The sequence below is a fragment of the Acipenser ruthenus genome, chromosome 7 (genome assembly GCF_902713425.1).
Source record: "Acipenser ruthenus chromosome 7, fAciRut3.2 maternal haplotype, whole genome shotgun sequence".
Classification (NCBI taxonomy): Eukaryota; Metazoa; Chordata; class Actinopteri; order Acipenseriformes; family Acipenseridae; genus Acipenser; species Acipenser ruthenus.
Window position 1 is genome coordinate 56,138,758 of NC_081195.1, and position 27,949 is coordinate 56,166,706.

Here is a 27,949-nt window from a genome sequence, read left to right on the forward strand (position 1 = left end):
TTGTGTCCTCACTTTTATTTATTGTTCACAAGATGGCTACAACACCAGATGGAACAGCATGTCGGCACAAGTCCTACATCTCAGCAGCCGTCTTTTCATGTTTTTATTCCAGATCTGCTGCTGGAGGAGGAAGGGGAAAAAAAAAAAAAAAAAAAAAGCCAGAGTCCAGTCTGTCACAGCCTAGCCTGGATTCAGATCAGAAAAACTCCAGCCAATGTTTAAAAAGGTAATGGGCAACTGGAATTCCAAGCCCGTACTCCCAAGGTCTTTTCGTGATTGAAATCTCAGATTTCCTTTTTATTTTTATGGCACAGACAGCAAACCATGTTTGGTCACTCAAGACAGTCCATGAAAATAAATGATTGATTTTTTTTTAATTTTAAAAACTCACAGAAGTCTTTATATTTTTAAATACCAGGCACATCCATTTCTTTTTTTTTTGACGGATTCTTGATTTGCAGAAATCCAACCAACGCTGAGCAAATGTATTTATTTATTCTTTTATAGCACAAGTCCCCCAGGAAATAAGTCTTCCCTCATGCTGTCTGTCCAGCTACAGCCATCTTTACGCCAGGCCTGACGGACTCCCCCCCACTTCATTCTTGCAAGCCATGTAAGTCACGGTAATGCTGAAATGGGTCCTTCGGGCATTACATAGTAGACTAAATCCCATTTGTCCTTCATGAGGGAGTTCCCTTTTTATTTGCAGACACACTGTACCTAATGTTGTTAACTCCCAATCTTGCAAACAAAATTCAGACCTGAAAAAAAAAAAAAAGATCATTTAGATCTTTTATTTAACATCATGTAATCAAAGGTGATAAAGATGAAACATGATAAAATGATATCGCAAAAGTTCACCGGAAGCCATAATAATAGTACAGTATTTCATCTTTGATTTCAAAATATCACATTTGTCAGTGTTTCATTAAGTATATGGAAAACTACAAAGCAGCATGTAATTCAATATGTTAACATAACTTTATTCAGCAGGTTTCATTTGACTTTATGGTGCAACACTTGTTAATGCTGTAGGGCGATGTAAAACTTTTGGCCACAGCAGTACATTGTCCTTACCTGATCTTTAGGTGACTTTGCAAGCATAGCTATCGAAACAGTCTGGTGAAGTCTCTTAAAGCCCAGCACACATGTTTGCAGTCTTCAGCACTGAAGAAAAGCAAGCACAAAAGGTAACAAACAAAATAAAATAGGACTTATCATGTATGCATATTGATCAATCCAATTACAACTATTACCTGCTGAGGGTGGGGCACTGTGCTGTAAGGGGTACTGTCCTGTGGGTGGGACATAACACATAACCTATAAATGTCAATTGACCCTCTTCCTTTTTGGACCTATGTAAGCTGTTCTATGACCAGAAAATTAGGGGAGAAATGCCTTTTTGAATATTTTAACTGGGAAACCTACACCCATTGATTTGTTTTATTTATATAAAAATGCCACAAAGGTAGAAAAACATGAATTTAAACTGAAATCAACTGTTGTGCAACAGGCAATTGAACAAAGAATTAGCAACAATTTGTTTAGCTAAATAACACACAGTGATTCTACCAACGTTTACCTGTATACCAAATGAAAAATATATCTCAAAAGATAACAAAGCCTCCCAATAATTCTAAACTAAAGTCATTAAGGAATAAGCGGTGTACAACAGGAGAGGAACCGTTTCAAACATTGTAGGAACCTAAAAATCACAAACAGCACATTGTGTACAGGAAGTGTAGTTTCTGTTTGAATTGAGATTCCACGTGGGGGGGTATTTTTAGAACTGGGTTTGAATATGTTTAAAACGAGATGGTTAGTAATAGAACACAACACTTTAACACAACACTTGAACACTCCTAAATGCCCGTTCAAACTTGCCCAGGCATCCTGGTCTCTCTTCCACACTTACAGATTTTGTAACAAGTAGACAATTCTTTGCAGGTCTGTACATGAATCTACATATCATGAGTCATCAGGGAACAGCAACTCAAATAAGGTACTTCTGCAAGTATTTCTTACGCACCACTTGCTAATGGGACTACACCTCAGTATGGTGTGTAGGTAGAACTTGTTTCCTGCATATGGCCAACTTCTGTCTTTTTTGCAATGTGAAAGATAGCACAGCACGGCAGTCCCGAAACAAGGGCAAAGACCCTGGTGTATTGGCTTTACTTCTAGACTCGCAGGATATGATTAAGAAATCGGCATGAATGTTTAAGAAGCCACTTTGAATACATTTTTTTTCATTCTTTTTCTAATGTGTTAAACATTTTATTCTCATTTTTATTTATTTCTTTTTCTGTAAATATTTCAGTCATGTATTTGGCTGAATCTGCCGTTTAGGATTACGAAAGTCAATAAATCAACAAGTATTTTCTCCTTACCTGGTTACTTGTTTGTGGAAGTCTGTGAGTTGCTTGTGTGTCACTGTCACTGCTCCACCCGATGTCTCTTTAGGGAGTCCCTTCAATGCATTTTCTAGCCAGCGGCAAAATGTCTATTTTAAGAAAAACTCATTTTTATTTACTGACATTTAACCTGAAAACAAATTGCTGAAAAAGAGTTCTCTGTACATTTATTTATAATTTTAGGTTGAACCTAGTACGGTAACACTGTTCACGGTAAGTAAATTTATATATATATATATATTATATATTATTCTAAACCTAAGTTATTTCATGTACCTTTAATGTAATGTTTAGCAGTGTACAAAATCCAAAGTATGTGCACTTAAGACGGGAATATTTATTTTAGGAAGGAAATTACTAGTAAAGCACGGAGTCAAGAAACTTTGACTGTATCCATGTTGCTTTATATCACTCCTGTCCTTATTGTTATAATTTCTGCTCAGTCCCTTTGAAGTTATATTAAAAGGGTGTGACTGTAGTCTGAATTGCTGCAAAAGGTAAGCAGGCAATTCAAACACTAAATTCTGAAGAGAAAAAAAAGGTCATCAGATTAGGCAGTGTCTAAAAAGGCATACGCTGCAGTATATTGCCACAACAGTGGGAAACATTGTTTTAGGACCATCTGGTGCCCTCTTGTGGAGGGAAAATACTTAGACAGGTCTAATATAGAAAACAAATGTTTACAATAAACATTAATCTTAATTATGAAGTCATCAAAAGATCACAGGAAAGTGGTTATAAGACTACTTTACTGATGAATCAGATGTGATTTACAGGTTTAAATGGGTTCATGAAATACATAAAAAAAAAACACAGGACCTTACAATCGCCGATTTAAAATGAAGGTTGTTTTGGTACAAACCACCAAAAAAAAAAAAAAAAGTGGTAACAGCAAAGAACAGCATATCTGGTCTTTAAAGTTGACAACCTTACAAAATGAACCAGGCTATTTGCTTGTTAAGAAGCCTCACTAATACAATACTGCCCATAATAAAACATGAATACAACTTTATAAAATACGTGTCGGCAACTGTAAATACAAAATCAAAACCATCAGAAAAATGAAAAAGTAGATTGTGAACTACACCCAGACTGATACTCAATAATTTGTGCTAAAAAATGTACTAACCAAGTTTTATCACAATTGAAAAAGCTCTTCATATATATAATATTTAGTATCAAAAGAAACTTATCACTATTATAACAGAATTATTTTCGAAAAAAATAAGGTAAATAAAATGGACATTGACTAAATGTTTTTGGTTTCTTTTTGATCACTCGATTATTCATCCTTGACCATGACACGCTTGGGTGACTATGACTGAAGCATATATGAAGCAAAAAAACCCCAATATGCCACGTCTGTCAAGAGAGCAGCTCCTTCATGCAATAGGCATGTTGGAGGCTGGACTAGGGCAGAGTACTGTGGCTCGCCATCTTGGGTGCTCACAGCCAGCAATTTCAAACCTGGCGAGATGGTATAACCAGACACACTCTGTCAATGACAGGCCACGAACTGGGAGACCAAGAGTCACAACACCTGTCCAAGATCGACAGATCATTTTGCAGGATCTTCGTGATGTCAATTGTTAATCAGCACAATAAAAAGTCACTGCACCTGCTCTAAAACAGAGTTTGTCATTTTTCGATCACATCTAGTGAATGTTATCCAAATATAAGTGATAAGTTTCTTTTGATGCTCAGTACATATATATATAAATGTGTGACACAGATGGACGGACAATATGGTTTTCTGCTTACCGGCCGGTCAAACAGCATGATCTCATAGATTACCTCAGCCACATCAGGCAGAGTGTAGGGGGGCAAGCAAAAACAGCATGTGTGAATCAGCTGGTTCACCAACTGCTGCCCATTCTGGGACATAGCCTGCTGAATCAACTGCTTGCGCAGTTCAAAGTCATCTTCATGCTACAGAAGAAAAAAAGATAATGAATAGACCACATTTAAGATCTAATCTATATTGCCAGTCAGTTACAGCTCTGCTCAGTTTGGATTGCAGTGTCTGCTATTACTGAACAACAGCGTTCCCTCTAAGTTTATTAGATACTAAGAAACTTTCCGTTTTGACTGAGAAAGGGTAAATTATCAGTGAGAAACATTTGGCCACGCATTAACCCTTTTAATATATTTTTGTTGCATTATACAATTTTGAAACAAGATTCCAACACAAGTAACTCAACAATTTTACAATTTACTTTACATTTAAACAAGACATTTATTGCGGCTCTGCCTCTGATTTTGAATCATCCTCTGATCCTATGCAGCCCTGTCAGTTATCATAGATATAGACTGCATGCTTAACTGGTGGCCTGCATAAAATTGCTTGATGCTACTGCATAAAACACTGGCATCTGCACTGCCTTCAATTGTAACCAGCTTTAGGGTTACGAATTGTTCCATTCCATTTTTCAAAAATGGCCAATTCCATTTGTTCCCACTTTTTATCAACGTATTTATAATTAAATATGGCATTTAATATAATAAATATAATGTTGCTAGTTAAAATAAGTACATTTAATAAATATTACCACTTTTTTTTTTTTTTCAATCACTCTTGCTATAATAGTAAGTAAAGCACCTGAAGATACTTCAAACCTGTCAATGTCTATAGAAATCACTTGGCTCATTGGTGGCATTAAAATAAGCAGGAAAATCCAAAAATGATATTAAAACAGTTCAGAAAACTAAATGTCCAGCAGTTGCGAGAATCATATTTACAGTCTTCCACTAACACAGTAGTTCAGTCTACAAATAAAGGTGTTTTGAAAAGATATGTTTAGCATTTACAATAACAATACAAAATATGAGACAGTTTAGTAACAGTCCAGCAATGTCATGTGAGAGTAATCCTATGTACAGTGCTCCACAAATTAAGTTTAGCGTTTTACTGGCATTATAATAATAACCTGGATAAAATATGAAACACTGATACAGGCGTGTTGACTGAGTCGTTGCTCTGAAACAGGTTCACTGCTGTGTATTACCCGATTGTAATTTAAATAATGCCCCCTTTTAATATAAACGCATAATCCTCTCAATTGTTTCTTTCCTAATTCTGCAGTGTTATTTGCAAGATTTAAAAAGAGGCGTGTCTCCAGACAGAATGTCTATGAAACTAACAGTGTGTAGTGTAGCGACTACATCCTTTACACAGTACAGTGATCAATTTCCTTTAAGGATCGTATAGCAGGAAAAATAGTTCAGAGCTAATTTCTTTGTCGTCAGAAAATATAATTCAATTAAGAAACAGCCATGGTTTAAAATTGCTAATTATATAAAGGCAGGCAGCGTGGAAAGAAATAAACTAAACAATGAAATACGCAATTCATTTAGCTTACTTACTTCGGGAAAGCTCCGTCTTGAGCGCAGTACCTTAGCTCTTAGTTTTTCAGCATAGAAGAATGCAGTGCTTTGCCATTGTTGCCGTCTTATTTGCTTTCTTATTCTCTTACAGCAAAACTAAGAATACTATCGCACCATCCTCATATAGATAATCAGGTTTCTTTTAGCTCTGTCTTACTGAAACATTGCTTTTTTTTCTTTGTTGGTGCAGCCGCCATGTTGAGTTTCAGCAGAGACATGGAGTGAAGTCACATGATGAATAAACTCGCAAAACAAAAATAAAGGACATGGTATTCTTCAATTACTATACACTTAAGTGTGTATTTTCGACTAATGTGCTGATTACATTTTTACCAGTTTCAAAATTCTTGAGATGAGTTCTGAAATTGTCTTTTTTAAAAGGGAAATAAAACAAAAAACGTCAAATTGTGAGTACTCACACTTATGTTTACCAAAGTATTTATACTTCTAAATAATGCAGGAAGATTGTGCTTCACTGATTTTAGTGTTCAATTATACGACGAGTTAAAAACTGCAAAAGTTCATGAGCAGCACTCTCTATAGAGGCTGAATCGCCTGACGCCTGCTTCGCCCACCCTGTAGATTTGGTGGTGCCCGAGCGAGCATTTTGACGTGCATTTTAACAGAGGGAAATCAGAGAATCAGCTGCAAGACAGACACAAACATGCCTGTTAATGCTTTGTAAGAATGGTCTCGACTGAGGTTGATATTTATGATAATAACTTGCGAAAGCTAGTTAACCGAGTGCGAAGGTTGATGCCAGTTACTGCGAAAAATGCGCGCATTTTAGCCTTAGAAGGAACGCTGCTGAACAATGCACAAGCTATAAAAACTTGTTTTAGACCACATAATGATCCATATACCAGCTCAAAAGCATAGTAGCAATTGCAGCAATACAGTTTTAAAACATTGTCTGGTATTAAATAAATAAATACATTTTAAAAAAGTGACCACCAGTCAGCAGTGTCTCTAGTGTGGGAACAACACTCACGTCATTGGCGATGCCTGTGTGGATCATATCTCGCATAAACTTCATAACACTGCAGTTGGCATCCCTATGATCAAGGCTGGTGGCAGCAATGGCACACTGGATAATATGAACTATAATTTGGCTACGCAGCAGTGTGACAGGACTTCGCTGGATAAACCTGCAAGAGAATGTGAGAAAGAACAATGTATAATTCACGACTCAATATATTGCACTAGACATCTTGACAAATCCTGAGCCGAGGCCGAGAGCCAGCAACCCTTTTGACAAGCATATACAAAATCTTGTCACTGCATCACCAAGCCCACCCTTTACCTCGTTGCCAATCGAAAAAGATCATCCACAGTGTCTGGGTGATTCCTAAGACCATTAGGCTGTTCCAGCAACTGGAAAGTGGGCATACACAGAGCCTAGAGAAAAAGGCAAAAGCAACAATTATAAAAAGGTGTTAAAGAAATAGTCTTATGTTGTATTTAATAAAACAATTGCCAACAAGAGTGGAGAGGCATCAGCCATTTCGTATACATGTATATTGGATACAGATCTAATATTACAGTTTAAGTTCTATCTCTTCCATTGTCAGAAGAGAAGATATTCTGGAAAAAGGAAATTGTTATCCTCTACTCTCCATGCAAATACAAACTATGTGTGCAGTACCTGTAGCATGTCAAGCAGTCCTTGTTGACAGCCCTCCTCCATTCCATATTCATCCACCAGAATACTCCCCAAGTACAGGAAACATGAGTGTGGGTACACCTGATATACACTCACCATCTGTAAGGGACAACAGCAAGGTACACCCAAGATTTATGTAAACTTAGTGGAGGTGGCAGGTTAAAGTTAGGGTTAGGGACCTACATGCATAAAGAGATATGGTAAATTAGTATGCTATAAACTCTCCTTATTAACCACGATATGTAGGCTATGCACACAAAAAGCAGATAATTACGTTTTAAATTGCAGGCAGCAATGATACTTCAGTCAGCTGTTTAAATAGGACTCATGCTCTTATCACAAAATGTTAGCTCATAAAATGCTGCAGTTACTTGAATTTGTAAGGATTTAGTGCCAGTGAGGATTTCATATCAGTAAGCATCTGTTGCTGTGCAATCCCTACCTGAGTAACAAGAGGCTGCAGGAGAGCAGCTGAGCCCTTCCCAACACAGCGCACTGCAAAGCGCAGACACCGACAGCACCGTTCCACGATTCGGTTATCTGCTTGGTGCTTGTTCAAGGTTTCCGACAAGACAGGCCAGATCTAAAGGAAATAAAAGGAATAGCAAACGTAAACAAGATACTTAAAGCCTAAAACTGCATACTGTTTATTTTAACAGCATGTTCTACTGAAAGACTTTACTAAACATATCCTTGAATGTTCCTCTTATAAATGGATACAAGTTTGTTTCATTTTCCACAAATACAAACCTGCAATGACTGGCCAACATACAGGGGAAGGATCACAAAAAATAACCCTGCTGCGGTTGGATCACAATGAGCTGAACTACGAACTGTGGTGATTCAATACTCTAAAGAGGAGGAATTCAACAGTCCTTACCAGCAAAATAAACTCACGATGGCCTTGGGAATGTTTAATAACACTGTTAACTGTTGAAACAACTTACTTCTTGAATAACTTTTTGACATGGATGGGTTTGTCCGTTTTCTACAATAGGGTTTGTATGCCTGAATAGAAGAAAAAATATATGTTTATTCCTGCCTCCTGGCTTTTGCAAGTGGCTCAGCAGCTTGTTTTTAAAAAAGATAGTTTGCACAAATTATTATATTGATAAACATTTCTTACATCTTGCCACTTTCTAAAGCAGCATTCTACTGGTTTATATATATATATATATATATATATATATATATATATATATAAAAATGTAACTTTTTAAAATGGCAAGTTATGTTTTGCCATACGATGGATGTCCTTACTTATCTCAAGACTTAGGTACATTTCTTGAATACTACTACATCCAAAAGTGAATTGTCAAAAGGATGTTAATTGAAATAAAGAAAGTGTAAATGATGGTAGTTCAATATTACGACCACTAATAACCACTTACCTGAATATTACTGCTAATCTATCTAGCCACACAGTGGGATCTGAAGATTTACCATTACTTGCCTCCTGTGACAGGAGCTTTAAAGAAAAACAAAAAGGCAGACATTTAGTTATAAAAGTCGATTTTAAATTACTGGGAATGTTAAATCTTTGTTTTAAAACCTTGTTCGACATGCAATATTCCTTCTTTATGCTTTATGTAAGCTGTTGCTCATAAAAGAAATATGAATTGTTTTTTACATTTTATTTACCGTTTTAGTTGAATAACTGGGTTAGCTGGATTATTGTTTCTATGTGTAACATGAAAGCCTCCTACGTAGCCACTAGCACTACTGACAAAACAAATGTGTACATGTAAAAAAAAAAAAATGAAGTACAGCTTTGCATTTCCTTTTCTTCTAGTAATTTTATTTGGTTTCTTATTTGTTGAACAAGATAAGTATTTGGCTATCAAAAAGATAAAGATTGAGACTTACCTTTTTAAGGGCTATAACTTGAACTGCGCACAGATCACTTAAACATTCTGCTATCTTCTCTAGAGGGAGCCTGGCTAGAACTAATGCTGTTCCTGGATTTAAAATATATATATTAGATATATTGCAGCTGTACATACAGAAAAGCATTTAGTGAATTAAAGATCACCTTTCAGAACACGTTTTACTCAAACAACATGAACCTTGTATTATCCATCCATGTGTAATTCTTTTTTTGTAGATCACTCTCAAGAGCATGCATTTGAAATGGTAAAAATGCACTTCAGCTACCTGCACACTGATTCTGGCAGAAAGTGGGAGGTGAAGCAGATACATCACCACCTGCGTCACTGCTGTAAGTTTAGGCAGAACGCATTCGAGAGTGGGAATATGCAGAAAGGAAACTCTACTGCTACTTCTGATGGACGAAATTGATAACTCAGATGTTGTTAATAATTTTTAAGGTTTAGGATTTAGGCCAGGCTGTATTGGCCAGCTTTTTTAAAAGGGAGCTCTGGTAGATTGTCATAATTGTTTAATTCCTTGCAATCTTTCTTCCTCTTTTGCAGTATTTTACACACTGTGACAAATAACAAATGGAAATATAGCTTACGTACACCTACTTATGGAACCATTACAGAACAAAAAACATACTGTGCAGTATGGTACTGCAGACATGCTATGATGAAATTTGTGTTATCCTAAATTGTATTAATTTGTTTTGACTACAATTAAATCTTGTGCACTGATTAACAACATATTCATATACAACAAAGTATTAAGCTATGCATAGAACTGCACTTGTGTCTAGTCTTTATTCAAATTAGCTAAACATATATTTAAAGCTGGTTGTACTACATTTTTAATACTATCACTCAGCCTCAGACTAGTTAACATTGCTGGCTGATAGCTGTTGGGTCCCTCATGCCAACTTCATGACATAGCAACTTAAAAAAGGAACTTGAAAAAGAATGTACATTTTTCAGAGCTCCTATGTGCATCAAAAAGATGCAAACTTTTCACTAGATCAGAAGCTTAGTCTAAACCACACAAACAACTAAGCACAGAAACAGAAGTTGTCAACTTAGTGAATTAAGACTTGATCATCCACTCAAATGTGGACAACAATGACAAATGTGAAGTGAAACATAAATAAAAAAATTACCTTTCAGGAGTCCAACAGCTGCATCTGCCGACAGTGCAAAAGTGTCAAGGGACCGGGCGATGTCCAAGAGCCCCTGGAAGTGCTGAGCCATGTGATCACGGCACACTGAGCAGATGTTGTGAATTGCTTTAGCAGCTACAGATGCCAGGGGCTTCTCCCTCAGCCCCTTCATTAGATAATTAAGCACTGGGTCTGTAACACAATTTGATGGAAGATTAGCCCTGTATCTTGTTTGCTGTACCTAAATGGTTATCAAACTACAGTGCTGGTAGTTAAATACCGCCCCCCAATCTTGACTGTGCTTACCATTATATACATTCAATCAGGAATAGATGCACACATGCTCTGCTAGCTTAAAAACTTATGTTTTACAAGGAATCACAAAATAAACACAAACTTTTATTTGGATTAATTTTCCATTTTAACTAAAAACTGATTCTGTCAAAAAAAAAAAAAGCCTGTCAACAAATCCATAGCGGCCTATTGCTCCTTTTCTCCTTTTACTATCTAGCATATTGAATTCATCAGCTGAACTCAAAGTTTTAAATCAGTGTTCAAATAACCCAGTTTCGCTGTGGATTAACTTCACTGATTCAGGATGTATTGTTGTTTATTCATTTACAAGCATATGATCCTGGATTTACACTAAGGTGGTAGGAGACAAAGTACATGAAAAAAAAAGCAATATACAAAAATTGGAGGTGTCAAAAATGTTTAGCATTCATGCTTGTTCAAGACATTAAATACGCACCTAAAAATTGAGGATTCCGGTCAACAACTTCACTCATCTCTCCAACCAGTTCAATACTGGTGTATCTGACAGCGATGTGCACATTCTGATTGAGGTGAACAACTGCTTCAAGCACTTCTGTAAGAGTTGGATTATTCTCACTGCAGGGATAGGAAAACAAGCGCATAAAATTATCTTACAAGTTCTGGGTCTGTGGTCAAACTGTATTAAAAAAAAAAAAAACACCAAAAACTATACTCACGGATCAATACTCTTTGCTATAGCAGCCATTATAAAGAGCACTGCCTCAGTCACCTCCCATGGCGGATTACCATCTTTTAAAGAGGAATAGAGCTGAAAAACATAATATTCATACATTAATTTAATGAACTGTTTATTATATTCATATATCACTCGCACCCTAAATACAAAAAGGCAAATTGGAACCGGTCATATCTGATCACTCTATTACCCGATGGACCTCTGGCATACGTCATTTACACACGCTGCTACCAACTGAACGGTACTGTTGGAAACTGATCCATGGACATTTTATCATGTGTCGAAAACAGTAAATGCAACTTTTAACAGAATGGATTCATTTGCAGCTATGCTGTCACTTAACATAACTGCCCAGTTTAACAATCTTAAATAAAAGAAAAGAAGAAAGAAAGGCATTCTTATAATTACTGTAACCCCCAAGGCCAGTTTTTGTTTGTGTGTGTCTCGGGTTAAGACGCATAGTGCAAAAAGACTGTCAGATTACTTGGACATAGACTGAGAAAGCATGGTAAGAACTGCTTTTTGAATGTTATTTTGTAAATTGTCAAATACTGTATTAAAGTGCTTTGTTTTGTAATAACTTTCACTCATTTTCTTTGTATAGTATATAGATGCAGTACCATGCTTTGGTGTTTTAGACACACTGCTGTACCTGACATTGTTAATTTATAATGACCCCACCCCCGTTAATGAAGAAACTACAATGTAGTACAACAATTCCCTTTGAAATATCATATTTTTACATATCCGATGGACCCCTGGAACCAATTAAATACAACGTGTCAGGTTCTAATGTAAGAAATAATTGCTTGCTAGTTTAAAATGTTAAATATTTTATCGTATTAATATATGTGAAGTCAACTATGACTTTACCTGCGTGAAACATTCCATGGATCCAACCAAGAAAATCAAATCCTTCACAAGATCCGAGACCCTCATCCGGAACTCTCCAAAATCATCTGTGTCTTCAGGTATTCCTTCCTATACATTTTGAAAAAAAAAGAATGTATATAATCTTGCCAGAAAAGCCAACTGACCAAATATATCCATAAATATTACAGTGTTCAAAAGCATAAACAGTGATTTTGCATTATTTGGAAAAGCATTCGTGGAATGTTCTTCTGCTGGGTGAATTCTCTTTTGCAATATACCCCCGTCATTCACTGAACAGGGCAGCAGATATACCTGCCTTTCACAAGCAGGTATGATCGTGTTGCAATGTGGCAAGGGCTTAGGCATTGCCACCACAATGCAGAAAAGGACTTAAACATATCACTTTACAGTTACAGATCTATGATGTGTGCTTGCACCATCCCAGGGATAGTGACTATAGAACTGCTTTGGTGATTGCTCTTACCACCTATACTAGACTACACGTTAACAAATTATTTACCCATTGCTAAATTAAACTTAGACTGACACTATTTAGCCATGCATAACCTACTGAAGAAAATAATGTATTCCATGCAAAAAGGTGATTTTAGAAGATACTGTATGTGAAGCTTATAAAATACAAATTAAATGAATAAAATAATATTTCTTTACTCAAATATCTTTTGCTGGTCAATAAATAATAACACCAGTAATACAGAAAATAGGACTCCATAGGCACTACTCACAAAAATATTATAAAATGTGTATCACGTAGCAGAAATATAACAAATTCTTATGGAGATTTCATTTGTATTTCAAAATTGTCTACAAACTCCTGACCAAGAGGCAGCGTCATTGTCAACATTAGTATTGCGTATCTGTGCACGCTTGTTATGCAACATCTTTCCTCAAATGTTCAGCTGTAATTAAAATTTGCATAAAAAACACAGATCCAGCCCCCACCCTCACCCCCACTGGTCATTCTGCAAGCTTCAAATTACCAGCTACTCACATGATCAGGGTCTAGCTGACAGTGCCTTGCCAGTGCATGCAACAATCTCTGGATGAATGGTCGAAAAATTCCATGAAGCACTGGGTCACTGGTTTTATATAGGTGCTCCCCTAGCCTATACCAGAAGTTAAAGGAGATCTCTACTACCTGCAAAGGGAGAGACGTGATAGGCATTAAATGCACGTTTTGGCTACCGACCAGTTAATGCCATAACATTATCTCAGTATCCAATTAAATCCAGGTCTGTGCTACATGGGCAAATGAAGCTCAAACATTATCTCAGTATCCAATTAAATCCAGGTCTGTGCTACATGGGCAAATGAAGCTCAAATGTTTTTAAAGGCCTGAGGTCCTGTCAGAGCAATGATCTTTATAAATAGCCAACATTTCTTACTGACACCAGCACACAGATCATGTTTTTATCATCAAATTACAAATGGGTGTGAAGTTTCCAGATTTTCAACTTAGTATTAGTAAATTCTAAAAATGAATGCAAACTAAGACAAAGGCAGTTTGTATCCGTCAAAGCAATCAATAATAAAGCGCTGGCGACAGTGGGGAAAAAAACAGCAATCAATTGTATAGAAACAGTTAGCATTTTGGTACCCATCTCATATTACGCATACATTTAACACAACAATTTCACTCCCTGGGTAATTCTGCGATTCCGAGTTCGCGGAATCTCTTGTCACGCACAGAATCTGACAACTCACGTAGCTTTACAGGGACAAGAAGGAAAAATTTATGAGAAAAAACAATTCCCTACACTTCACGTATTAACTTGTTATACATCACAGAAATGAAGACTGTACTCAGGAATAGCTTTAAAATGAAAAATGTTTTTTTTGTTGTACAACACATGCGATTTATTATATATATTTTATATCTTACTTCATACTGTGGGTGTCCTGCACAGATAAGCAGCAACTCTAGTGTTCGTAGATCTCCCATTCCCTGACCGGGACTCCTTACTATCGTCTCCAGAAAGGTCTCACACAATTCCGTGAAAATGCGACAATAATTCAAAACTCTGCAAAAAAAAAAAAAAAAAATGTATATATATATTTTATATATATATATATATATATATATATATATATATATATATATATATATATATATATACACACATACATACATACATACATAGCACATTGCCTTGCCTTTGCCTACATGTGCAATATTCATCACTACTTGTTACGCCAGTGTATTCTTAAATGTGTCTAAATCAAACCAGGAGTACTGAACGGCTGTACTGTAATATCTGAGTTGCTGAAGATTTACCCGTTACCCAAAAGTGTTTACATGAACTTGAACTAGCTAGCAGTATCTGTAAACAATTTCAAATGCATGAACCTTAAAAGGGTTACAGCTAATGAAATAATTCCATAAATCATACCTGTCATGTACTTCCATTCAAATGTAGAGATCATATGTGTAGTTTTGACAAAAGCATATATTTATAGCAAAAATGCAATTTCATAAATAAAAATAAATATTTATCACATCGGATTCAAGAAAACTCTGGGGATGTTGAATTGAAGACACTCGGGATGAGTGGGAGCTTTGACCTTCAAATTCTTGGCTAGCAAATTAACATTCAAAGGTTGTAAACATTAGGTCATGTGTGCATTTAAAATAGTGGCACTTGTTAAAAGAAGTGTAATGCCCTGGTCACATAACACAAATATACACACACAGTGTCTTGCAAAAGTATTCAGACCCCTGACCAATTCTCTCATATTACTGAATTACAAATGGTACATTGAAATTTCGTTCTGTTTGATATTTTATTTTAAAACACTGAAACTCAAAATCAATTATTGTAAGGTGACATTGGTTTTATGTTGGGAAATATTTTTAAGAAAAATAAAAAACTGAAATATATTCCTTGCATAAGTATTCAACCCCCACACATTAATATTTGATAGAGCCACCTTTCGCTGCAATAACAGCTTTAAGTCTTTTGGGGGAAGTACATACCAGCTTTGCACAGTGTCGGGAGTGATTTTGGCCCATTCTTCTTGGCAGATTTGCTCCAGGTTGTTCAGGTTGGTTGGACGACGCTTGTGGACTGCAATTTTCAAATAGTGCCAGATTATCAATGGGATTGAGATCAGGACTTTGACTGTGCCACTGTAGGACATTCACCTTTTTGTTCTTGAGCCACTCCAATGTTGCTTTGGCCTTGTGCTTGGGATCATTGTCCTGCTGAAAGGTGAATTTCCTCCCAAGCTTCAGTTTTTTAGCGGACTGAAGCAGGTTCTCTTGCAGTATTTCCCTGTATTTTGCTCCATCCATTCTTCCTTCAATTTTAACAAGATGCCCAGTCCCTGCTGATGAGAAGCATCCCCACAGCATGATGCTGCCACCACTATACTTCACTGTAGGGATGGTGTGTCTTGAGGCATGGGCAGTGTTAGGTTTGCGCCACACATAGCACTTTGAGTTTTGGCCAAAAAGCTCTATCTTGGTCTCATCTGACCACAAAACCTTTTCCCACATCGCAGCTGGGTCACTCTCATGCTTTCTGGCAAACTCCAGACGAGCTTTCAGATGGTACTTTTTGAGCAACGGCTTCTTTCTTGCCACCCTCCCATACAGGCCAGTGTTATGCAGAGCTCTTGATATGGTTGACTGGTGCACCATTACTCCACTCCCAGCCACTGAACTCTGTAGCTCCTTCAAAGTGAATGTTGGCCTCTCTGTGGCTTCTCTCACAAGTCTCCTTGTTTGAGTGCTGAGTTTTGAGGGACGGCCTTTTCTTGGCAGTGCCTGGGTGGTGAGATGCAGCTTCCACTTCCTGATTATTGGTCTTCATTTTCCTTCAGATTCACAGCCTGACCAATGATCCTTCAACAGTGGGGTTTTTATCCAGAAAATGTGACAGCAACTTTAATGGTTCACAGGTGGAGGCCAATGGTAAGGTAATTGTGTCCTCGTTAGGGCAATTTCTTTCATCGGTGTAAACTGGGAGCTTCCACAGCACAGGGGTTGAATACTTATGCAAACAAGATATTTCAGTTTTTTATTTTTCTTAAAAATATTTCCCAACATAAAACCAATGTCACCTTACAATAATTGATTTTGAGTTTCAGTGTTTTAAAATAAAATATCAAACAGAACGAAATTTCAATGTACCATTTGTAATTCAGTAATATGAGAGAATTGGTCATGGGTCTGAATACTTTTGCAAGTCACTGTATATATATATATGTGTGTATATATATATATATATATATATATATATATATATATATATATAAATAAATAAATAATGAAAGCATTACTTGTCCAAGTCCTCCCGTGCCACAGCCATGTGGTATGCTGTCTCCAGCGTTAGGACCCCTTGGAATAGTTGCATTGCTAGGGGCAGGTTGTTGTCTACATTCTCAATAGCGTAGAGAGATGAACACACACAGTCTGAGGCCGCCTCATGCAGGTTGGTGGAGGTATCATCCCTTTGCTAGAATTCAAACACAAATATAATGATACTGACCTAAAACCTGTAGTGCTAGAGGTTAGCTATTTTATCAACTGAAACCTCAGCGAATTAAAGAACTAAAAAAATCCCCTAATTCAACATTCACAAATTGTTCTATAACTCACAAGTTGCAGATAGTCTCAGACTGATGCAGCAACGACCCTATTGGATTTATAGGCCTGTGCTCAGGTGAATGTACATCATACAGCGTATATACAGGTCTAGGAAAGATAACAGAGCAGTAACAAATTTGTTATATGAAGGTATACATCATCTACCCCCAAATTGTATTATTTTTAGTTCAAGCCTCAAGCTATTAATTAAGAAGTTTTTATTAAAATGTTATTACTTTGTGCTGAGAGCTAATACTATTTTAATAAAATGATTTTACAAATATCAGCACAGGCCTTGTACAGGTCTTTTTACATAATATAATAAAAGGAAAAAACAAATATTTTTACAGGTGGTCAAAGCGGAGATTCAGAACCCTTTATGAAAAAGAGCCGAGGTTATTCCTCTATGTGATGTTTTACTTACCAGCACCTGGAAAAGTACAATAAGCAGCTGGTTATTTGCCATAAAGTTGCTGTCCAGAACACCAAGGTTGAACCAGCTCCCAAGGCAACGGAATGCCTTTATCAGCATTTTTTCATTGCTCCCAGTTTTCTCCACACAGGACATCTGCGAGGAAAAAAAAAAAAACTTACAGAGAAGGGTTCCACTGCCAACAAAATATTCAAAGTAGGTATCTTTTGACTGAAGCTAATCATGTAAGAACTCTTGAAAGACTGCACACATCAGATGACTTCTGAAATATGTTTAATATAAAACTATAAGAGCACATTTGAAAAAGCTTCCACCTTTCTACCAACAAACACTGTCCCGCTTAAAAACAGACTATTTAGTTTATTTAGTCGTTTAAATATTCAGATAGTCAGGAACGGTTAATAAAATTAGTAACACATCGAAATTAGCTAGCAAAATTATCTTACCATCAAATTTTCTACTGAGGTGCTGAATGTAAATCATAGTAGACTGGACTGACGTCAGTGTTAGTGCCCATGTCTGTACTTACCAGTAGAGTTACAACTGTGCTTGAGTAGTAGGCCAGGTCCTCAATAATCTCAGTGCGGCGGTTGGCACCAATTCGCAGGGACCGACTGTGCACTTCCTCAGGCAGAACAGTGAGGATTTCAATCAGGAATAAAAGTGAGGACACATCATTGCTGTACCTGAAAAAGCAAACATAACAACATGATCACTTCAGTCAGCATATATGGGCCTCAATCCTCCAGTGTTAAAAACCCTTTGCGGTCCATTTATTCAGCGCATGTCAGGCACGTCAGGTCTAATTTATTTTCACACAAGCTGTTTATTTTACACGCGCGGTTTAAAAGTAATTTTATTCACAGTAAAACAGGTTTAAAAGGCACTGCATATCAACAGGACACTCAGTACTGCATCTCCAGCCCTGCCCCACTCCTTGTTTGCTGTATTTATCACATATCTCTTCATAGTCAAATCCTGATCACTCGATTTATCACCAAACTCCTCAATAATGCTATCCGAATCATTATTTTATTACTATAACATCTCAAAAAGCTTGGCAAATGTCTGTGATATTCTTTGAGCGCTGGATGCAGAAGCAGCTATCTTGTTTGTTTATGTCCGTGTTATGTCTGTGGTGAAGGGTTCTCTCAGATGTTTTCGGCTTCTCTTGGACATGGAAAGCTTTTCTCTGCTCTTTTCGGAGAAAAACCGACTAGGGACCTGTGATTGACGCCTTTTTGATGACATTAGAAGGGAAAGGAAAAATTGTAATGTTGGACCTGGTCCGACATAGGACCGTAAAGGGTTCAAGTTGTTTAAATATGAAAAGTGTTGCGTGTTTATGCATGTACAGCAAGACTTACTTTTCAATAAGTGTGTGAACACATCCCTTCCAAGATGCCATCTGCAGGGCAAGGTCGGCTATTGCTAGAGCAAGCTGGAAAACAAGACATATGGACAAATTAATTATGAAATATGTGCTCAGCTTACCACACACACACACACACATAAAAAGAAAAGCAGGAGTACACAAAAACTATATTAATTATTAAGGACCTGGCTGAAACAATGTCCTGGTCTGTCTGTAATGGACTAGAGAAGCCACAGATTAGAGATTTTTGGTTTTGTTTCTTGATTCACCTCCAATTAGATTACAATTCAATTTTAACACTACTTTTGCAAAAATAACCAATATATTAGATTTATCACAGGGCATAACAGACTTCAGGTAATCGTTTCTTTATAAATTTACATGGAAAACATTCTCAAAAGCATACTTTTCACAAATTAGGCATAATACATATTTGAGCACCTGGAATATATTATCTAGTAAAGAATGATTATACTGAATCACAAGTTTAGCGTTACTTTCAGTTTGGTCTTTTGACAACAGATCATTAATATATATTATTACTCTAATCTTTAAAATAACTGAACACATCGTAAAAATGTGAGCTCAAGATACTGAAGGCACATTTAATCCACAATGTCTTGCAATAAACTGGCTGTCAAGTTAAAGGAAAATGTACAGTGTATGTATATAATTGGAGTTGAATCTCATCTATCTGGACCTGTCAAGACCATAGGCTGAAAGAGATTTACACAGTTGGTCGCATATGCAGTTATTTTTTTAATTTGATCTGTACCGATATGGCAGTAAATGGTTAATTTCTACAGGACAACGGCAGTAATAGAAATTTGAGAGAATACCATACAACTGTGTAACAAATGTATTTAGACTAGGGTTGTAGATACACAATATTTTTTACATCATGATACAAGCTGAACAGAACATTACGATATACCGATAAATAACAACCTGGATCTAGAACCGATATTTTTTTTTTCTTTTAGATAATTTTAAAGAAAGTAACAGTTGTATTAGCTGTGGCTGCCATATTAGGTCAGTGGTCAAAGTCATCAAAAAAATTGATCGCCAGCTCTTATGTTTACATGTTACCGTTTATTTACGACATTAAACACATCAAACTAAGCACATTGTCATACATGTCTACTAAGAAATAAACATTTTAGATATTTCCAAACCTTTTTTTTTTTCATCACCACAATCTGAGCTAAATTTAGTGAATGGCATTTTTTCTACTGTAATCAAGTAACTTGCAGTACATTACATTTTTAATTCCCTAAAAAAAACCAAAAAAAAACCTCCTAATTACAGTCAAGTATTTCTATGCATTCTGCTTTCATCGCAGGAGTGGGTTAGGTCGGCCAGGGTGTCCTCGGCTCACCACGCACCAGCGACCCCTGAGGTGGCTGCATGGTGAGCCTGCAGTGTGTAAAGAAGCGGGTGGCTAACAGCACATGTTCATTCAACACACTGGTTCAATTAAACACGTGGTTGGAACAAGACCTTTGACTGCTCAATTCAATAGTGGCTGGAATAAGGTTCTTGTGTGAAATTTATTGACAGCCACTGGTTTATGTTTCCGGTTACATGGCCCATAAATATTCGGGTAGATGGGCAATAAGAAGTTTTTCTTCAGTTCCTGGTCAATAATTACTTCTATATTATTTTTTATATACATACAGCATAATACTAAAAAAAAACATATTCCAAATGTATACTTTTGCTATCATTCTGAATTTTCAGATTTTCTAACTATAATTTTTAAAATAATCCCTGTTTTATATACTGTCATTAAAACGCAGGTGCACTGAAATTAGATATTTGCAGTTGATGTAACAGATTTGCAAAACCACATACAGTGCCGTGAAAAAGTATTTGCCCGTCTGATTTTCTGCATTTTTGCACATTTTTCACATTGTATTTGGTCAGATTTTTTTGTGGGTTGTAGTAGTATATAGAGGGAGTCTAAGAGAAAAAATGACACCAAAGTTTGGTGCTTCTTTCATTTGTTTGGTGTGCAAGGTAATCAAACATGCAATCTTCAGGTGTGAAAAAGTTATTGCCCCCCCTATTTAACTCAACCCAATTAAAGGGATAATTAGGGTCAGACTTTTGAGTACTTTGGTTAAAAACCAGGCATGATTTGGGCCAGCCCTGCCCAATAAATCTGACTAACTTTGGCCCTTACCATCAGAGTGGTCAGTACACAGGTTCTAGAAGCACATCATACCATGAACAAAAGACATTCCTGAAGACCTCCAGAAAAAAGTTGTTGATGCCTATCAGTTTGGAAAGGGTTACAAAGCCATTTCTAAGGCTCTGGGGCTCCACCGAATCACAGTCAGAGCCATATTGTCTAAATGGAGAAAGTTTGGGACAGTAGTGAATCTTCCCAGGAGTCACCGTCCTGCCAAAATCGTCCAGGAAGTCACAAAGAACCCTAGAACAACATCCAGGGATCTGCAGGCCTCTCTCGCCTTGGCTAAGGTCAGTGTTCATGACTCCACCATCAGAAAGACACTGAGCAAAAATGGGATTCATGGCAGAGTAGCAAGGCGGAAACCATTGCTCACAAAGAACATGAATGCTCGTCTCAGGTTTGCCACAAAGCACCTGGATGATCCTCAAGAGTTCTGGAACAATGTTCTATGGACAGATGAGTCAAAAGTGGAACTTTTTGGCCGACATGGGCCCCGTTATGTCTGGCGAAAACCAAACACTGCATTCCACAGTACGGTCAAGCATGGTGGTGGTAGTGTCATGGTTTGGGGATGCTTTGCTGCATCAGGACCTGGATGCCGTGCCATCATTGAAGGAACCATGAATTCTGCTCTGTATCAGAGAATTCTACAGGAGAATGTCAGGCCATCCGTCCGTGAGCTGAAGCTGAAGCACAGCTGGGTCATACAGCAAGACAAGCAAGTCTACATCAGAATGGTTGAACAACAAGAAATTCAAAGTTTTGGAATGACCTAGTCAAAGTCCAGACCTAAACCCCATTGAGATGTTGTGGCAGGACCTGAAACGAGCAGCTCATGCTCGAAAACCCACAAATGTCACGGAGTTGAAGCAATTCTGCATGGAGGAGTGGGCCAAAATTCCTCCACGGCGCTGTGAGAGACTAATCAATAACTACAGGAAGCGTTTGGTTGCAGTTATTGCTGCTAAAGGTGGCGTAACCAGTTACTGAGTCTAAGGGAGCGATTTACTTTTTCACACAGGGGCATTGGGTGTTGCATAACTTTCTTTAATAAATAAATTAAATATGTATCACATTTGTGTTATTTGTTCACTCAGGGTCCCCTTTATCTAATATTAGGTTTTGGTTGAAGATCTGATAACATTCAGTGTCAAAAATATGCAAAAATGCAGAAAATCAGACGGGGCAAATACTTTCACGGCACTGTAAGCTCCCCTCACAGGGCTGTTTACATATTCAAACCCTTGCTACTTACTATTTGTCTTGGAAAAGACATTTATAATATCTTACTTTGTTGATTCTGGATTATTTAAACTAAGTATTATCCACCAAAAAAAGTTTAGTAAGTACTATCCACGGGTCCAGTATTCAAATATTTCAGAGCAGTTTCATTGCTCAGATGCAATTTAGACACGTATGACGGGCACATTGAAGACAGATGAGATTTTTTCACGAGGCACAGGAGACGGTTGTCTTTGGGTCCTTTGATGGACAAATTGAGCACCTATTTCTTTCGGATTTGGGAATATCATCTGCAGGTATTGGTTCAGCAGGCAGTGGAGTTCTGAGAAAATCCGCAGTAAGGGAGCAGAGTTTGTGAGATACTTTTTGGTTGGTCATTCTGCACTCCATAAAGGGACAAGCTAGGGTTTTCACAAGCGCCTTGAGGAATTCAGGGCATGTTGGACTCTCATACCCACCTGTGCAGAAACTCAGAATAGCCAGCCCAGCACACAACTGGCTCTGACTTGAAATGAAACTATTAGATGGTACAGTGAGTGGCTGCACTTAGCAGAAGAGCAGTGGGCATTTTAAAAGTGCTGAGTTCACAGGAACCGTGGATAGTAGTTACAGGTTAAAAGCAGTTTACATACCAGGGCCTTTTCAGCCGTGCAGGCCACCCAGCCCGGCTGAAAAAACCTGGTCCGCCCGTCTTGCAGATGCTACTGTGCCTTTAACAATAAGGATTGACTGTGCTTCTAGCAGACTAGATCACTTGCACGTTGCTGGGTGAAAAAAAAAAAATTCTTGGAACCACATGACAGCTGTGTTACGGCTTGACACAACACTTAACCAATCAGAGAATTGAAGGGGCGGGTTTTCTGTGTTAAACACTTCGATAGGCTAAAACGTTTGACTGCTAAAAAAAAATAACCGATTATTTTCAAAGCAAAAATAGTGACAATGAACGCAGGGTTTTCAAAATAAGCCGGCAATTGGCGCAATCCACCACATATTTGCACTGGCTACTTTAATAAAAATATTAAGATTTTCGAGTATTATCCTTATTCATTTTTTGTCATATTATTGTACTGTACAGTGATATATAGTACATAATAGCTATACATATGCACCAAAAAAAAAAAAGTATCCCTTTTGTTGTGATACTGTAAAAATATGTACCCAGGTGCTTGTGAGAAATATTGGGGGTTTATGTATAGAGGCTGTATGCCTTTAAGAAGAAAGGCGTGATAGGATATCAGTGGAACACTTGTCAGCTGATACACAATTACAAATGCTTCAGTGCAGATGTGCTAGATTATTAGTCTGGTTTCATGCAACAGTTATTATGGTGACCAAATATGTGCGTAGAAACGTAGAACAGCAAAAAACAAAAATAAACATGCATTAACAAGTGAAAGGGTTACTGTTTTTTTTGTGTGTACTCCAGTAAACCTACATTATCTTTCCCCAGTCAAATCGTAGAGTGCCTAAATAAGCACTGTAATTTACCATAATAAAAAACAGCCATGAAAAAGAAAATGTAGAACATAAAGAGCAACCAGATATAGTTAACGAAAGACAACACATTATTCAAATTCTTTGCCGTATTATATATTTAAGGCAAGGCAAGTTTATTTTTTCGTTAAAAGTGCTCCCGGCTATAATGTTCTCCGCCCAGCTGTACAGAATTCCTGGGGAGAACCCTGTATACTTCTAAAAAGAATGCCTATTAGAATTAGGGATGCACAGAACCCTGAATTCGGTTTCGATCCGAATACCTACATTTTGAGCAGGGTTCAGATTTGGCCGAATACTTACTTAAGGGTTCACCGAATCCGAATCCTATATCCACCCATTACACACATCTATTTTAATATATCCCGCCAATGTGTGCAGTTCTTTAAATAAAAGACACAAATCTGGTATTGAATGCAACTTTTGTATTTAATAACAGGTATTCAAGAACAAGAACATGTTTGATGTACTCTGTCGCAGCTCTCAACTCTCTAAATTACTGGTGGTGCACGCACTAAACACATCATGCAGCTGCTGAATATAAACATACCCCCTGTATGCAATAGCACAGTCACATCACCCTTTTCATGGAGTAGAGTTATGCAGTAAACCTGTAATATATAGTAATGGCAAACTGTTGTTGACTCTTGTGCTTTGTTGCTTTGTCTGTGAAATGTGTTCTAGAGTTCATACTGAGAAAAAAAAATTAAAAATCGGTGCACAGAAATATATATTTTTTGTAACTTTACAATTGTCAGATGTGCAAGACGTTGTGGAACAATATGCTTTAGTAAATTACATTTTACGTTATTGTAATGTGCCAATACAAGTTGAACCATTTGGGAACTGCTGTGTTTTATTAAAATAATTTTAAAACTATTTTGTAGCCTGTTTAATAGGTGTTACAAACACGGTACATTTAAATCAACGTGGGTTTTTTTTCGCAGGGGGATTCAGGTCACTCACAGTAATTTTTTCCTCAGCTCAGTTGACACGGGTTGAAATGTCATTAAAGAAAATAGTGGGTTATGGCAAAGATGCAGCTCTCCTTTCTTGTAAAGGAAAAGTAAACGGTTCTGTATTTTTATGTTTCTGTTGTGGGGGGAGGAGGCTAGCGGTAAATTGTGTAAGTTTCAAACTAAAATCTTATTCAGGGATATAATTCCATTCTGTAATAAAACTACTATTAACTAAAAGGCTCAAACTTTTGAGATGGATTCGATATTCGGTCGAATCTTAAAAACTTGGATTCGGTGCATCCCTAATTAGAATCAAAGGATTGATTTTTATCTCACTAAATCTCTATTGTCAGTCATTTACAAAATGTAATCATTGTTACAGTGAAATTAAAGGTTCTGAATATGGATGCTAATAAAAACATAAGGCATCAAGTAACTGGTCTCATTTGTCTTCCATTAAGACAGGACACTGACAGATCTACCACCAGGGTTTTAACTTGCTTGACTACAAGCAGCAATATTGTGTTATCATGCCTTACCTGAGTGACAATGACAGGAGAGAGGTCCTTTAGGTTCTGTATGTGTGACAGCAGTGAATCCCTCAGGGAGATGTGCGTTTCTGCTGGAAGCTCATAAAATGAGGTCTGGATTTTCATCTTCATTGTCTGTGCTGCGAAATAACAGGACTCCACGTCTTGTTTTAGTTGCAGCAGCTGATCCGCTATCTCCCATGCATACATCTAGGAGAGGAAATTTAGAGATACAAGATATTTGAGATATATATATAGATAGATAGATAGATTATTTATATATATATTATATATATATATATATATATATATATACACACATATACACACACATATATATATATATTATATACATATATATACACATATATATATACATATATATATATATATATATATATATATATATATATATATATATATATATATATATATATATATATATATATATAAGTCTTTTACTCAGTATCATTTTGAGATCTGCTATATCCAAGTTCAATCGCTGGTTAAGTCACACAGCTCTTCTTGAAAAAAATATCCAGAATATCCATAATAAATCAATATAACTGTAAAAATAGTTCAATTTGCTCTAAAGTTACCATAGCTCTAGATCAGCCTCTTATTACCATTACTCTAAAATCACAAGGTAACACTGAATAACTACTGTATATCCTCTCCACCTTAAAAAACAATGACATGATGTTGTTTGCACTTAAGGTTATGGATCCCTTTCTAAGTTATGTCCTGCCACTGATATACTGCATGACCCCAGGAGTCACATATCCTCCTTGTGCCAGTGGTGCAATCTTGACCCCACATGGATTAACCTTACTTATATTGTCATGCAAGACAACCTTAAACTTGTGGTTTGCTAGTTAGCATTAGCTTCAGAATTTCTCCCATTCCTATGCACTGTTAGATTATTAATTATGTAGTAATTCTAAAAGAAACTCAAATTGCGTGACTAACGTTTTGACTAGATGCATCTCAATGTTTTCAAATGTAGACAAAACGCCTGTATAACTGTTAGATATTCTATCAATATAGATATTACACAATATTCAACGGTTTACAAGTGTACCTGGTGTAAGGATAATATGCTTTCATTCAAGATATTTAATACCTGTAATTCATTTTCACATATCATATTAGTAACTTCGAGAGTCAATATGACGTAGTAAAGACCATTTAAGACGCATGTAATTGATCGTCTCAGAGGGAGCATTTCTTAGCTCACTCAGATTACTGATGAAATCAGCTCCGTAGCTGATGAGGAGGAGCTAGACTGAGCATGCCGTCAAGTGGTTTTTTTTCACAAAGCTGCTCACTTAACGCACCCATGGTTTATGACAACTGAATAAAATAATAACGTCTCCAGCGAAATGTCCCTCGGACGTTATTGTAAAAAATTGCAAACTGAATGGAATTACAAATGCATATGGCCACCGATTTCACCTACTGGTGACTGTGTTAAAATTAGTATGGAACTCCAGCATTCTATTTTGATTTTATACTGGCAGGGCCGCCCCTCCATCCTTGATTCTGGGGACATGGGAGTGCACTGAAATACACCGTCACCGAAATAAAAAAAAGCTACAAAGATACATTTCGTTTTTAAGATTTGCGAATTTAAAACATGTACACATGAATAAAAAATGCATTTACTTTAATAAAAAATATATCTGGCGCGCAAGACTGGGTTTCGCTTGCGACTTTAACTTGCTCCTTTACATTTCATAATAATGTTTTACAGCACTTCCTGTCGGTGCCTGCCCATCAAATGCGGAAATATAAATGCAGATACTGTCATGCAAACAGTATAGTGCCAAAAACAGTGATACTTCAACCAAAATAATATTTTATGTGCATTTATTTTGTTCAAAACCACCCCACCCGAGAAATCTAGATAGCACAGTCGACTAATTTCCAACACAAATCACATGCTTATCTTAAAACAACCGAGCATGGTCAGCACGGATCATATGTGTTAGGATTGTAAAGACGTCGAAACATTTTTTTAAATATAGAAAATTAACTAAGCCACAGGTTTTGTGATCGCACTTGTATTTATTTAAAATTAAACCAAAAAATCCTCACGTTGATACAGGCACCGTAGCTTTTGCTTGGCTAGGTCCCCCTGTAATATAGAGCTCCCTAAAGACTTAATTCCGTGTACATATTTACAAAAAATAGAAATAACCTTTTTGTGTTCACAAAGGTTAATACATCAGTGATGATCTGCCCCTTTTAGTCCTTACAGATGTAGTCAAGTGTTTTAAAATATATCAAACAATTAAAAATAAAAGTCAATTTATTTCACTGCTTCCTTGCAGCCATACATATATTTGGTAAAGGCCGTATTAAATCCCCGGAGTTTCCCAGCCCCTCCTTACCGATCTCTGCAGTTCTCCAAGCCACACAGAGGCTCGCTCTTTGCCGGCGGGGTCCGGGTCGTGGTAAAGAGCCTGCACGGCCTGATAAACCAGCTCAAGGGACGGTTTGCCACCCTCCATGCCGCCCCCACGTTATAAGAAATTAAGACTAGTTATTAACAATATACGTGTTCTGTGCAGGAATGCTGAAGGATTGTTGTTATGATATTTATTGTGATCGTTTATTCACTGCTTCGACCGCCATCTCAAACATACAGGAACCCAGCGTGTACCTGGAATACGGCCCGCCTGGAATCAACTATAGGAACTACATTACACAGTGAACAAGGGGAGCTTTCTT

The 27,949-nt window shown here is 37.0% G+C and overlaps 1 protein-coding gene across 2 annotated transcripts; it reads right to left on the reverse strand.

Moving 5' to 3' along the window:
• LOC117415962 (transportin-3-like) lies at positions 1–27,949 on the reverse strand. 2 transcript variants are annotated; one of them, XM_034026935.3, is made up of 24 exons: positions 27,610–27,949; positions 25,226–25,426; positions 18,784–18,857; positions 17,946–18,102; positions 17,408–17,551; positions 16,677–16,852; positions 14,278–14,416; positions 13,387–13,533; positions 12,375–12,482; positions 11,482–11,573; positions 11,241–11,380; positions 10,490–10,681; positions 9,328–9,419; positions 8,853–8,929; positions 8,409–8,469; positions 7,904–8,044; positions 7,444–7,560; positions 7,102–7,196; positions 6,790–6,946; positions 4,176–4,343; positions 2,391–2,503; positions 1,257–1,295; positions 1,078–1,167; positions 1–761 (listed from the first exon to the last, which is right to left on the reverse strand). In XM_034026935.3, the coding sequence occupies exons 1-23, from the start codon at positions 27,727–27,729 to the stop codon at positions 1,107–1,109; spliced, it is 2,811 nt and encodes a 936-aa protein (XP_033882826.1). In that variant the 5' UTR covers positions 27,730–27,949; the 3' UTR covers positions 1–761; positions 1,078–1,106. The 2 variants fall into 2 exon arrangements, with proteins under 2 accessions (XP_033882826.1, XP_033882827.1); XM_034026936.3 differs by lacking the exon at positions 1,257–1,295.

What these genes read in the sequence shown, in the direction of transcription:
- LOC117415962 (XM_034026935.3), bottom strand. Translation starts at nt 27,729, where the DNA reads ATGGAGGGTGGCAAACCGTCCCTTGAGCTGGTTTATCAGGCCGTGCAG. An exon ending in CTCCTGTCATTGTCACTCAG is followed by an intron (nt 18,858 to 25,225) that starts GTAAGGCATGAT and finishes CTTGTTTTCCAG; the next exon opens with CTTGCTCTAGCAATAGCCGA. An exon ending in GACTGCTTGACATGCTACAG is followed by an intron (nt 7,197 to 7,443) that starts GTACTGCACACA and finishes CTTTTTCTCTAG; the next exon opens with GCTCTGTGTATGCCCACTTT.